Source organism: Spermophilus citellus (assembly GCF_964194105.1).
Source record: "Spermophilus citellus genome assembly, chromosome: 2".
NCBI lineage: Eukaryota > Metazoa > Chordata > Mammalia > Rodentia > Sciuridae > Spermophilus > Spermophilus citellus.
The window spans coordinates 166,785,243-166,800,535 of NC_138183.1; the positions used below are offsets into that span (position 1 = coordinate 166,785,243).

Here is a 15,293-nt window from a genome sequence, read left to right on the forward strand (position 1 = left end):
TCTGTTATAGCAGCATTAATGGACTAAAACATGAGATTTTAAGATTTTGGTGTGGTTTGTTATTATAGCATATCCTAGCCCTGCAGACACAAACAAGGTATAGCAAATGTTACAATAAACCACTACAAGATTTCAGCAGCTTAACTGAAGAATTTTATTTCAGAGTTCAATAAAGTGGTATTTGGCAACGAGTCTTCCATGTGATGATTCAGGAATCTTCTTCTTCTATGTTGTGGCTCCATTATCTCCTTGGACTATGAATTATTTGAATTTGGTTCATTGACAGATAAAGTGTGAAGTCTTATGCAAGAAAGTTAGAACCTCACGAGGTAATTTCTGACTACAAAGAAGAAATGTAATCTAATTGTATACACTAGAATGAGAAATAATGACATTAGTCAACACACACTACTCTCTGATAGAGTGTACTTTACAAACCTGGTGCTCCAGGGGCTGGGGTTGTGGCTCAGTGGTAGAGCGGTTGCCTAGCATGTGCGGGGTCCTAAGTTCGATCCTGAGGTCCTAGGTCTGATCCTCAGCACCACATAAAAATAAATAAATAAATAAATAAAAAGCCTGGCTGTCCTAAAAACAAAAACAAAACTGGTGCTCCATGAAATGAACAATCAGGCCTTGATTTGCTTTTAAAGTATATGCAGAGCAGGCCTCATGCACATGCAACCTGTGCTGTCTTGTTATGGTTTAGATATTAGGTGTTCCCCAAAAGCTGATGTGTGAGACAATGCAAGAAAACTGAGAATGAAATTATTAGATTATGAGAGTCTTAACCTAATCAATACATTCATCTGCTGTTAGGGATGACCTGGGTGGTAATTGTAGGCAGGTAGAGTGTGTCTGGAGAAGTTATGTCATTGGGGAACACCTTTGCATATATACTTTGTCCTGGTGAGGGAGTCTCTGCTTCCTGGTATGTTGTCCTGAGCTGCTTTCCTCTGCCATGCCCTTCCACCATGATGTTCTGCCTCACCTTAGACTCAGAGCAATGTAGTTGGCAGTCTGTGAATGAGACCTCTGAAATTATGAGCCCCAAATGATCTTTTCCTCCTCTAAAATTGTTATTATCAGGTATTTTGGTCACAGCAGTGAAAAAGCTGACTAAAACAAGTCTCATAGGGCCACATGCATAGAAAGCCCCCCTTCACCTGTTTTAATGCTTTTCTGTCTCATAGAGCATTAAGGTTTTACTAAAGGGTCTACAATTTCATTTGACTCTGGGTCTCTCAAATTATGCAATTGGTTCTAAGTGTAGGTTATAACCGGAGAATGTGCAGATGGAAGTCTTAGTCACATATGGAATGTGGAAGAGTTCAGTGCAGGTTGTCTAAGAATTCTCTGTTTTTTCAGCCTGTAGGAAATAATATCTTGAAAGAATTTTTGTGTTTTTTTCCCTGCAATTTCTTGCTCATGACTGTAGTAGTGTCATTCTTATTGTTCCAAGAAGAATTATAATTGTATGATCAAAAACGGAAAGAAATAAAGTTGATTTAACTTTGTTACATGAAAACATGCTATTAAAAGCCAGAACCTTTTATTGTTTTGTTTTTGTTTTTGTTTTTGGTACTGTGGATTGATCCCAGGGACCTTTAACCACTGAGACACTGGGTCCCCAGCCATTTTTTGCATTTTATTTAGAGACTGTATCTTGCTGAGTTGCTAAGTGCCTCACTAAATTGCTTAGGTTGGCTTTGAACTCATGATCCTTCTGCCTCAGAGCCCCCAGTCACTGGGATTACAGGCCTATGCCACCACACCCAGCTCAAAACCTTTGATTCTTATGAGCCATGTTATCTTGAGAGACAAGAAGTTTCTTGGAAATTAAAGGCCCAGTCCCTGAAAGAAACAGAGGACAGATTGAATGCTTTAACATTTAAAGCTAATCTTAGCTAAGGATTTAAGAGTTGCATAAGGATGGAAGTTGGAAAGAGTTCTCTGAAGAACACGTAATTAGGAACAGAATCAGCATCAAGAGATACCTAACCCATTATCAGTGCCAGTGATTAGAGGAAAGCAGGTGCCAACTAAGTGGCAGATTATTTACGGATCATTGCTTCTCTTCCTTTGCTGAAGAGTCATATGAACTGATCTTCTCTGTGCTGACAGTTTTCACCAATGGTGCTCAGTTAATAGCCCACATGTCACCTGTGAATTTTCTAAAGAAGTGATGTAGAACCATGGCTCAAGAATTTGTTGAGTTCCATTGAAACTGCTCTATTTTCAGCGGCTAGGAAAAAAGTTAAGATTCCCAAAACTAATGATGGAGTTGGTTACATTCAAAAGGGTGGTAGGGATATGAATTTTCCCTCATTACTAGAATTTGGATGGAGACAGAACCTAAGATAAGTCACTTCTTTTATATGCCTCCTTACAACTTCTTCCTTTGATTCTGTAGATTAAATAAATAAGACAACTTGCTAAGTTAGAATTCATTTTGCTGGGTATACTCTAAAAGCCCCAATACATAATTGTGTACCCTAGAGCCGTTTTGATAATACTGTCATATTTTTTTTCTTTTTTTCAATAACACAATCTTTGCTATCCAGATGAGGCAGATATTGTTATTTTACCTTATAGACAGCAAAATTGAGTCATAAAATGGTTAAATGTTTTATAAATGTAGCAGAGTTAAAAAGGTAATGGTTGTTCTCATCTTAAGAAATCCTATTATGCTACCTTTCCAACAGTAAGTTTGAGAAATATATGGTGTGAAAAAAATACAACATCCATCTAGCAAAGGCCAAGTTATAAAATTCTATAAGCACACACCAAACACAAACTGCCTGCATTTACTTTTGGTCTTTTCTAACACTTGAACCAACCAAAAAGAGAGAGAGAGAGTTCTATGCAGTAAGTCATGACAACAACATACTTCTGACAGTAACATTAGTCCGTGGACTAATTTTCTTTATTTAAGGTACATATTTACATACTAGAAAGCAAATCAAGTGTTCTGGTTAATATTATTTCCCTCTTCAGCACTTGTTCTTAGTCTTCCTGGCTGGGTTTTAAGTCCAAATTGTTCCATTCTTATCCATCTGATACCTAAGACATTGCTTTCTGCCTGTATTACCCAGTACGAAATTTTGTGAATTCTGATCTTTCCAAGGGCATCCAATCTAAGAGGATCCCCTGAGTTATCACTCTTCCTGTACTTCACTATTTTTGCAATTTTATTATGTTCAAAATACTTTTTAAATAATTTTTAAATTTTAGATTTTTTAAAACACTGCAATGATATTACAGAATGTCCCTATAGTTCCCAGAGTCAACATCCTATGGGTTTATGTGTATGGAAATGTTTCATAAAATTTTGACTTACAAAGTTGTTTTAAAAATTATCGTTAATGTATGCAAAGGCTAATATAGTTCCAGGACCACAATAACACTTGGCATCCCATAAATCACTTAATGTCTGCATTGCTTGCTTTTTTGGCAATTGGAAAAATCCTACTAAAGAGGTGTTAAGAAAAAAATAAACTATGTACAGAACATATAAATTAACACATCTTAGGTCCTATTTTTGGCTACCTTGATACAGATGTGACTATTTTTAAAGATCTTTTTCATGACTTTGTTCTATAAACACCAAATGCTAAATGAATAATGGAACTATGTATCAGCCCTTTTGCCTATTTTCCTGTTCAGCTAAGTATTATGTCCATTGTCATTATAGATGGGTATTATGGTTTTTTAAACAAATTTTTTTTTAGTTTTAGACAGACACAATACCTTTATTTTATTTGTTTTTTTTTAATGTGGTGCTGAGAATCAAACCCACTGCCTCTCACATGTTAAGTGAGAGCACCACTGAGCCACAACCACAGCCTGTTTTTTTATTTACATCTTTTTATATAGGATAAGATGAAGAATAAAGTCATATAACTTTCCTAAAGTTACTGATCTTCTTTGGATCTGAAAACAGAACACATGTTTCTGCTTAAGGTAAATATTTCATTATTTCCTCTCCTCAGTACTTTCACTTAAAAATTTCCTGCATAACAACCAAAGTATTCTTTCATATATTTTTTTCCATTGTAGTACTTTTGGTAAAAAATCATGGGATATCCATGTGTTGGTAAGCATCAGAAAAAAGTAAGACCACATAAATAGGCATTTCTACATTCCTCACAGGTAGAGAGGTATCAATATACCCATTTTTTTATAAGAGTAATTGAAATGATATAGACCAAACTTTTAAGAATGGAGGTATGAGCTGAGGTGGTGGAGCATGCCTGTAATCACAGCAGCTCCAGAGGCTGGGGCAGGAGGATCAGAAGTTCAAAGCTAGCCTCAGCAAAAGTGAGGCACTAAGCAACTCAGTGAGATCCTGTCTCTAAATAAAATACAAAATAGGGCTGGGGGTGTGGCTGAGTGCCCATGAATTTAATTCCTGGTACTTGCCCCGCCCCCTCCAAAAAAGAAATGGAGGTATTATTGTGGTTGTAGGTACTGACCAGAGAAGGCAATGAAGAAGTGTGTGGGTATGAATGTTCTATATGAACCCTGGGAATTGCCATCACCATGATATTACTGACAAACATCCTATTTATTTTTTCTTGGTATTGGGGATTGAACCCAGGGGTACTTTACTACTGAACTATATCATCATCCTGAGTTTGTTTTTGAGACAACTCATGAAGTTGCTGAGGGTCTCATAAAGTTGCTGAGGCTAACCTCAAACTTTCAATCCTCCTGCCTCAGTCTCCTGAGTTGCTGGGATTACAGGCATGTGCCACCATACCCAGCTGATCTTATTATTTATTCATAAAATATCTTAGATAGGTTGTATACATTTTCCCTTCCAGACTGTCCAACTTTGTGAATGCAGGAGTCATGTCAGCCTTATATTCTTTGCTCCAGAAGTTTCTGGTTTAAGTTGTCATTAAATGTTATTTGAATTATAGATCTACTGAATGTATACCATATAAATCCAGCATTTTTTCTTTTTTTCCAAAGAATTCTATGGATGCAAGTAATCTCCTATCGAATTACTGAGTTTAGCTCAATGACTAGAATCTCCAGATAGGTCAGGATCTTCTTAGGTCTAAAAGTGATTCTATATGGTTTCACAACTTACGAACTTAATAGAATATGATGAACTTAAGAGAATATGATCTTCTCTCCACTCTTACTCAATATATAATGATGGAAAAGTACATGGTAACAACAGTAAAAAATCCAGTTTAGAAAATAATAAAAGATGTATAATAGTCCTGGTCTATAACAGTGCTTGTATCCTGCTCCATATGCATTATGAAGTTCCTTATCCTTCGATTAGGCCATGACTCATTATCTGGAATGAGATTCTTTGAACTTTATCCTCTGATCCTTTTAAATTATTTGTCTTCATCTTTTGGGTTTTATTCCATTTCCTTTGTCCTTATTGGGGAAAAGGGTTCTTTAGCTTTTGCAGCTAATTTCTTGAAGAAATAACTTTGCTTTTTCTAATAGCATTTTGTAATTATTATTTGTTTTATTTTGTGTTGTTTGAATTTGTTCATTTGATATAAAATTTGTTGAGAAATAATATTCTTACAATTAAGGACATATATGTATATATATATGTGTGTGTGTGTATATATATATTTATAAAATATAAAATATACATACATATTTTCTGTTGTTGTTTTGTTTTTGGTACCGGGGATTGAGCCCAGAGGCACTTAACTGAGCCACATTCCCAGTTCTTTTAAAAAATTTTTTGAGACAGGGTCTTGCTAAATTGCTTAGGGCTTTGCCGAGTTGCTGAGGCTGACTTTGAACTTGTGATCCTCCTAACTCAGCCTCCTGAGAGCAGCTGGGATTACACACATGTGCCACCATGCCCAGCAAGAACATCTATTTTTAAGTGTATGAGTCAAGGAATTTTGAGAAGTATATTTGCTATCAATTAAGTCAACACATAGAATGTGTCTATTATCTAAAAAGTTCCCTTGCATTCTTTTGCAGTCAGTTTTCTCCCCCACAACTCCACATTATTTCAGGTCCCAGGAATTACTGATATGCTATAGATAAGTTTTCCACGTTCTACATTTTCTCAAATATCTGGTAGTTTTAAAATTTTTGATTTTCCCATAATTGTTATAGTATTGTTTAAATTGCTTGAATCACAAGTCAAATAAGAACCACACTGAAATGATCTAGATTAGAAGTATACAGTAGTCCAGTACTTGCCTACCATGTATAACGCCCTGGGTTCAAACCCTAGCTCTGTCAAAACAACAACTCTTTTTTTAGAAATCACTTCTAAATTCTTTCTCTTTTCTCTCTTCCTAATCATTTGCTGAAGAATCTGGGTCACTTGTACTCTAGATTTTGCTGATGCTCCTGTCCTCTACTTTCTGAAGAAAGTAGTTCTATTTAGAGACTTGATCTGATTGAGATTTGTTAGTCTCATGCATTTCAACTGAGTTGAAGGATTAAAGGCTTTAAACATCATTTCGGTAACTACATATGCAAATTGGTGAAATTTATTGACTCACATAACTGACAATTCCAGGGCATATCATGGACTTGGGACTGATATCACATAATCGTATCTTGGTTTTTCTGTCTTCTGCTTGATTTTGGTCTTTTCTGAATTTTGGTTTAATTCCCAACAGTTTCTCAGGTTCCAGTTCACAGGAAAGAAATAGCTCAGTTTCATGTCCTTAGCACTTATTACCCTGACTTGAGCTAAGCATCTATCTGAATGGATTAATAGAACTAAAGAAATATGATATTCTGATTAGCCAGATTATGGTGCTAATGAACCACAAGGACTGTTATTGAATATAAAGACATTTTTCTTCCTCTGTCATTACAGTTGTTTTAGAGGGGATTTTACAAAAATATTGACTAATGATTTTTTGACTAGATAATTTCTACACACAAAATTTACAATTTTAATTACAAATATTTCCACTGGAGTTCGAGTGACTAGTTTGTTTGGGGTAACAAGGTTTAGGGAGAGGCCCTTAGAACTGTTCCCCCAATTTTTATTGTCAATGGGTACCTACTGACTCTTACCTGAGAGGTGCATTATTAGTAGAAATAAAAATGGCAGAGCTGTTTTAATACAGGACAAAGTAATAAGCAGAAGTGGTAAAGTGGGGATGGCGGAGAAGGAAGCTGATCTTAGGCCCATAAAGAAAGCATGCAGGGCACTAGCACATTCAAGGGGTGGGAACATTTAATTGTGAGGTTACCGTTTAGAGCTCAGGTTAGTCTACCAAGTTATTTTGAACGTCAACTGCAGAATATTAGTGGTTTCACGAAACATTTATTGGTGGTGACTATCAGCTCTGGCGCAGGGTGTAACCTTCATTAGAACAGTCAGGATACCTTGGACAAAACACAGAATTTTGACTACATTTCTCCACCCGCCCAGGCCAGGTCCCTCTCGGCTTGGTGGAAGGCAAGCCTGGACCAACAGAAGCCACGCCCATCGCGTCGCCCGGCTCTGCACTTGCGTCACTTCCGGTCCCGGGCAATTCTCATCCGGGTCAGATTGAGCTGCTTGCTGTCCGTGACTAGTGTAGGTGCCGCGCTGTTCGCGTTTTCTCCTCCTGGTGAGACCCAGCCGCAGTGTTCACAGGCGAGGAGCTACCTCTGTCCTAAGCAAAGAAAGACGAGGAGGAGACGTGCGAACTGGCAGCGGCTGGGCCGCGCCGGTGCGGGCAGGCGACTGTGTCCCTCCGCTTGCTGCTGTCTCTGGGAACTGGGTGCCAGCGCTGAGGGGCCTCCAGCGGACAGCGACCCCCTTCCCCGGCCCCCCAGCCCACCCTGCCGGGGAGGGCGGAAGATGCCAGTGAAGAAGAAGAGAAAATCCTCTGGGGTGGCAACGGCAGTAGCGGAAGACGGAGGCCTCAAAAAGTGTAAAATCTCCAGGTACCACCTCCCCCCACCTCTCAGTCTTTCCTCCTTCCTCCTTTGCAGGACAGCTGGAGGAGAAGGAGTTGGGCCCAGCCTCCAGGCCTCAAGTGGAGAGAGGTGAGACCCCTCTAATCAAATTAGGCGGTAGGTCTAGAACCCCCAGTCTCCGAGCCCGACCTCGTGGTCGCTAGTGTGCGTGTGCTCTGGCGTTTAAGGAGGGACCAGACGAGTCGCCCTTCATTAGTCTACGTGCCCGCAGAATGGGTGGGGTAACACTTGCATAGATAAATTGCACTCTTTTCGACTTTCTACTCCCTTAATTCCTTTCTCGTCTTTTCCCCCCAACCTAAAAGGTCAAACCTAGAATTTCTTTGTAGAGCCTGAAGAAAGGAGAGAGAGCATAAGGAATCTTGAGAACTGCTTTGGAAACGGAAAAAATGAAAAACTTCTGTAATTGGCCTCCAAATTTTTAGTATTTGGAGTGGACTAATCTGAACCATCCCAGCTGGAGGCCTTGTTTAATTGAAAGAGCCCCAGTTTTGGGAAGTATAGTTGGGAAGCCAATTCCCTGTGTGCAGTGTTGGGAAGGCCCTGCATGCTTTTTGTTTTCTAGAGCATTCAGCACGTTGTTAATTCTCAGTATGTATACTAATAATTTTGGAGCGATTATACTCAGTATTTTCTTTGAGAAAAAAAAGACAAAGCAGAACTATAAAAATCGCTTTTTGGCCCCTTTCATATCATTCAGTCATCACAGAAACCTATGCTGCAAAAGATCATTGCAGTTTAGGTGTGAGAAAGTGAGTTTTTGTCTTCCCCCCATCTCATATGGTATACTTGTCTCAATGATTGATGCTTTTCAACATCAACTTCAGATGTTACCGTTAAAACAAGACTAGCTAGGGTTGTAAGGAAAAAAATAGAGTGCTCTTAAATGAGAGATCTACTGCTTAAAATGCAAGGGAGGTGACTTGTATAGTCTACATCTTCCTTTTTATAATTCACTTTTTTCCTTCATTACTGTGCTTTGGCAAAGAAGCCTAAGGAACCCTGTATTTTTTCTTTTGGCTGTTAATTTATGATACAGTTTTCTTATATCCCTTGGTAGCTAACATTAGGATTTGAAGTGGTTACTAGCATATTTTTATGAAACATAGGCAAATTAGTTTTTATCATTGTAATCTGTGGCCATCTTAAGTGTGTAATGTATCAAAATTATTTAAACATTAAAGTAGCTAGGCAGACAGAAATAGAAATCAAGTGATACTTTGTTTTATCAATTAAAATTTTAAAATATGGTATTCCTATTTTATATTACATTATTCAATTGCAGAAATTCCAGTGTTTCCATATGATTATGGTAGTGTAATTATTTGAATTCCTTGGTTTGTTAAATCCTAGAGGCCATTTTTTAACTTCCCAACTTTTAATGATTTTGTGAGAAAAAAATATGACTAAGTAGCTTTGGCCCAATTATTTGGACTATTTTTGATTATTAATTTGTAGAAGTTTTGTTGTGTGTGTGTGTTTTTTTAATCTGGAATTTAATACACTTTTAGGTTCTAAATCGTCTTTTAAAAATCTTAAGTTTGAAAGGTGATACATTAAAATTTTTAATGTATCATTTATTTTGAAATATATACTTTGTAAGATTTTGAAATATATATGTTATGTACAGTTTCAATGGAAATCAGTGGAATTATAATAAAGATTTTACTTTCTCATTCTTACTTTGACACTTAGTTTGAACTTCTGCTTAGTCTTGAAATCTGGGAAATAATTTTAGTTGGTATTTTTGGAATTTGATAGTAAACAAAGAAGCAATTGGGTTTTGTTAGACAGAAATCTAATGTATAGACTACTGTTTCAAATTGCAAATACTTAACTCCATTTTTTCCCTATAATGCCAACTTAAAAAAACAAAACTTTGTTTGAACTGAAGTAGTTCTTATTGAACTTAGTTTTTCATTAAGAGTTGAGACTTGATAAAAATCTTAGGCATTTGTGTGTTTTCTAAGCTATTGCAGATCCCAACCCCCTGCTAGACTAATAAGTGGAGAGGAACATTTTTCAAGCAAGAAGTGCCTGGCTTGGTTTTATGAGTATGCAGGTAATGAAATTAATGTAAGAAGATATCAGTCATATGCATTAAAAAAATTTATTTCCTTTTGGTTTATTCATTTAACAAATTATTTTTTCAGGCCTGCCTTGTTTTAGTGCTGTGTGATAGGATCAGGGTCAAAACCAAGGATTGTGGATTAGTTAAGAATTTGGAGACACTTTCAGCTGGTATTTCTTTAAATATGTATTCAGTATACATCAGGAGAGGAGAAACTCGTTTACTGTTAATGTGTAAACAGAGATTCACTTATTTACATCCTTTGGCTACAGTAGTATTATGGGAAACAAATACATAGTAAATTTTTTTCTTTTTTGGAAATTTTTGTGAATTTAACATTTTCTGAGACTTTAGGGGAAACAGGAAAAGATTTGAACCATTATTACACAAAAAATTTACCCTTTAATGATTGTTATTTTGTCATATACTTCTATTAGAGATAAAATAGGAAAGTAAATAGATTCATGTTATTACATGGTGATAAATATTGTATTAGGAAGACACATTGTGAGAATTCATAGGCGCAATGTATAACCCAGCTTTGGAAGTGTCAGGGTAGTCTTCTTGGAAGAGCTAACTAACCTCAGCTAAATCCTATTAACAGCTGACAAATTCTAAGCCTAGGATATAGGTAAAAGTCAAAACCAGCCATAGATGAGGCTGAAGAGTTAAGCAAGTAAATGAAAAAGAATAATTGTTTCCCATTTGTTACTAACGTTTTTGTAAGCCCCTTAAAGAAGTTTTGCTCTTTTGGAGTTATTAACTCTAAAAACTTGGTTTTTTTTTCCTTTTCCCTCTTTTTCTTACCTGCTTTCTTATTTTTTTCCCCTTCTCTTTTATCAATGACATTCTCACAATCTTTGTTTAAAAGTGTGTATGTAGTTTATTTAGTGCTAATCCATGTTAAGTTCTAAAATGTGCTTTGAACTTGAAATAAAGTTTAGGTTAACTGTATGGAAAGTGAGACTATTTTAAAAAGGGGACAGCAACATAACTGTTGGGATCAGTGAGGTGATCCCAAAAGTATAATTTAAAATTGTTTAGTAGCAGAACAGAATCATTCTAGACCAGAAAAAAAGCTATTACTGGCATCCCAAGGCAACCACTAACCCAATTTAAATGAAGGGAATTCATTTTCTTACTGACCTCCATTTAAGATGTTGACCCATTATTCAAAATGCCAGTTTTATTGGTATGCAGGATATAGAATCAAAAGTTCACTCTTCTTCTTATAAAAATAATTAGCACTTTTTTTCTTTAATGTTTGCTTGAATTTACCTCTTTTTAGGACTTTCCTGGGTATCATAAAATTCTAATTAAACATGTATTCCCTGTATTAGCATTTTTTAATTGCCAACAAAATAATTGCTGTCATTATTACAGGAATTGTGCTATATATATTATTTTTTCATATAACCATTCTGTTAAGTAGATGGTGTAATATTCATTTTATGATTGAGAAAACAGGCTTAGATTAAGTAATTTGCCCTAGATACTATAGTAACAAGAGCAAGGAGTCAAACCATGGTTGTTGTGACACTAGAGACAATGGTTTTAACTACTATTCCTAGATATATAAATTTTGGGGGGAGGGGCGGGGTACCAGAGATTGAACCCAGGGGCGCTTAACCACTGAGTGACATCCTTAGCCCTTTTTGTATTTTATTTAGAATCAGGGTCTCACTAAGTTGCTTAGGGGCTCAATAAATTGCTGAGGCTTGCTTTGAACTTGCTATCCTCCTGTCTCAGCTTCCTGGGCTTCTAGGATTATAGGTGTGTGCCATTGCACAGGGCTAATATTTTTATTTAAATATGTACATGACTGCGCACATGGTAACTAATTTTCACTTTTATAAAAAATATGAGTACACTTGGTTAATTTATTTTCTGTCATTCATTCAGTATTTATCCAGCACTTGTTGGTGAGTCAGGCACTGTGCAAAGTGCTGGGGATATAAGAGTGAAGAAGTCAGACATGATCCCTGTCTTCATGGGACTTGGCTTCTAGTGAAGAAGATAGTAAACAAGCATATAGGCAAGATAATTATAGATTTTGGAATATTATGCAAATAATAAATATAGGGAGCTTCATAAATAGAGTAAAGAAGGGTTGGATGGACTTTCAGAGACACAGATTAGGGGAGGGCTCTCTGTGGAGACTTTGGGCAGAAAATTGCTTGATAGGAAAGAACCAATTGCCAAACAGTCATTGTTTTGTGTTTAAATGCGTCTGTCCCTCATTAAAGTGGAGACAGTGGTTGTGCCTATTAGTATAATATCTTATAAAGCCCTTAGCATAGTACTTGGTATATAGTCAGAACTCAGTATATAGCATTACAGCATTAGATTTATTGGTTGTAGCTTTTTAATAATGTTGTTCCAAAATTAATCTACGTAGCTCATGTTGAAAGTGCTGTGTCACTGAGCACATTATTTTGTCCTGAGAGTCTATTATGGGTATGGTATTAAGCACTGCACATACACCTGGAAACATTTCTTCATTATTTAAAAAAAAAAAAATCAAAGAGTTAAAGATGTTTTTCTCCTAGTTTTAAAAATATCCCACAATGTGTTACTATAGAATTATAGGTCACGTGTGATTAACTTGGTGGTTTTGCCTGTAAGCAAAACCTTTTTACTCTTGAATGATATTTATTTATTTATTGCTTGCAGTGTTGGGGATTGAACCCAGGGGCACTTTGCCACTGAGCCACATCCCCAGCCTTTTTATATCGAAACCGGGTCTCCCAAAGTTTCGAAGGCTGGTGTTGAACTTGCAATTCTTCTGCTTTAGCCTCCTAAGTCCCTGGCATTGTAGGTGTGTACCACTGTGCCTGGCTTGAGTGATATTTAAATTAACAAGAATTTAGTAATATGTTTGTCCCTGTTTATCCACAGGGGATTGGTAGGACAACCTCATCTTTACCACAGATAACAAAATCCAAAGATGCTCAAATTCCTTTATAAAATGGAGTTTTATTATTTGCCTATTACCCTCACATATTCACCAGTAGACTTTAAGCCATCTCTAGATTAGTTATACTATTTAATACAATGTAAATGCTACATAAATAGTTGAAAAATAATGAGAAAAAGTGTGTACATTCAGTACAGATGGAAGTTTTTCACTCTCGAATATTTTTGATGAGCAATTGATTGAAATTTATTAGTGCAGAACCCAAGATATAGAAGGCTAGTTGTATACTGGGCCTGTGGTAAACAAAAACATACAAAGTGAAAGGGAATTTTTAAAAAGTCTTAAGCAAAAATTTAAAAATGTTAGAAGTGTATAATCCTAATATAGTAGCCAGCTGGTAAAGTGCACTAGAACAGTGAACTAATCATTTCCCAGGCTTTTTAAATTGTGTGCAAACCAATTTGCATGAAAGAGTAAATTAAATTCGGCTTTAGAAATTTTACCCAGGAATAGTGTCATTGGAGGGTATGGTTAAAAAGTTTAATTAAAATTATGACTCAAGGAAAGGACATTGGTATAGACTTTGCTTTAGACTTAAATATATTACTGTTTGCATTTCTTTGGGAAAGTTATTTAACATTTATAGATCTTAGCTCTATGAGATGTGTGTGTGTGTGTGTGTGTGTGTGTGTGTGTGTATATATATATATGGTGTATATATGCATACTTTATATACATATAAAACAAATTTTAACCTGATTCTAATCAGTTTTAATCACTAATCCCCATTTCTGGAAGCCTGTATTTTGTGACAGTAGCTGATATTTCTTGACAAAACTCTTCAGCTTTCCCTTCTAAGCATTGATGGCAATTTTGAGGGCGAGTGTACTTGTTGCATCAGAAAAAATTAGAATGTATTTCTGTCATGGCTTTAAAAAGCACTTTTGTTTTCTTCCATTAAATTTTTAATGTAATTTTTTTTTTCTTCCAGCCATATAATGAGGATGCATACTCAGTTATGTGTTTGGTTTTTTTTTTTTGGTACTAGGATTGAACCTAGGGCCTTGCATATGCTAGGCAAGTACTCTACTGCTAACCTATATCCTCAGTCCTTTTTATTTTATTTTGAGACAAGATCTCACTGATTTGCCCAGGCTAATTTCAAACTTGTGATCCTCTTGCCTCAGCCTCCCTAAGTGACTGGGGTTACAGACCTGTGCTGCCAAACACAGCCTTAGTTATGTATTTTTAATAACCTTTATTGTGTATGTATGCTTTTTTTTTTTTTTTAATGGTGTTGGAGATTTAACTCAGGGCCTTGTGCCTGCTAAGCACACATTCTACCACTGAACTACACCCCCAGCTCTTATGTACATTCTTTCCTATGTTGAATTATGAATTTAACATGTTTAATTAAAACAATTCTCTAGATGTTCATATTAGGAAGTAAAAATGACTACCACCGTCTTCCCCCTTTAACACTTCAGTGCACTTTTACTGCTTATTTAAACTTAAGGACATTGATCATTTTACATAAAATTAAAAATGGGTTTTGGTTTCTGATTATATATTAAAGTCATCTTGACATCCTGGATATCATCTCAAGCAGCAAAATGTATTGGCTACATAATGGATGGCTATATTCTTAATAAAATTAAGATAAGCTAACATGCCATCAAATCCACTTGAGCAACGTTGGTCCTGTTTATGACTTATAAAGCCGGAGTATTTTTAGTTCTTAAGAAAGGAGAATGGAGGCTCCTCTTGACTAATTTAACATTATATATCAAGATTTATTTTAGTTATCCAGTCACAAAAGAAACCTATCGGATTCAGTATCTATGTGTTGGGAGTCTGATTAAAAAAAAACATGAGAATTGATATATTAATTTAATTTTAGTGATAGGGAGTCAAGTAAGGAATAAGATAAATAACAATTTTTGGTCACATGATAGACACAAGCTAATTGAGATTAAACTTTTGTTTGTACATTAAGGTGACATAACTGATACCTTGTGATTTAGAACCAATATGATAAGGAAAATATTTCTTAAAGTATAATATAGTAGTTTAAATAAGTCATTATTTTTACAATATAAATTTTCAAGAATAATTAAATTTATTTAAAAGAGATAATGATAATCTGTAGTAAGTAAATGAATATTCTGATTACTGTATTAAACTATACATTGAGCTAGGCCTAGTGGCGCATGCCTGTAATCCTAGCAACTCCAGAGGTTGAGACAGGATTGCAAATTCAAGGCCAGCCTCTGCAACTTTGTGAGGCCCTAAGCAACTTGGCAAGACCCTGTCTCAAAATAAAAAAATTGAAGGGGCTGGGACTGTAGCTTGCTTACCTTAGGGTTAAATCCTTAGTAGGAAAAA

At 35.9% G+C, this 15,293-nt stretch overlaps 1 protein-coding gene across 5 annotated transcripts in view; it reads left to right on the plus strand.

Annotated features, from left to right (window-relative positions):
* The first annotated feature begins 7,487 nt into the window (after positions 1–7,487).
* The window catches only part of DCUN1D5 (defective in cullin neddylation 1 domain containing 5), a 32,401-nt gene continuing 24,595 nt past the window's right edge, over positions 7,488–15,293 (plus strand). The window contains exons 1-2 of one of the 5 annotated variants that reach the window (XM_081280073.1): positions 7,488–7,989; positions 9,891–9,982. In XM_081280073.1, the coding sequence (XP_081136199.1) occupies positions 7,802–7,989; positions 9,891–9,982 (280 nt within the window). In that variant the 5' untranslated portion in view covers positions 7,488–7,801. Of the gene's footprint in view, positions 7,990–9,890; positions 9,983–15,293 lie in introns of those variants that run through there. The other 4 variants (XM_081280074.1, XM_081280075.1, XM_081280076.1 and 1 more) reach the window with 4 other exon arrangements.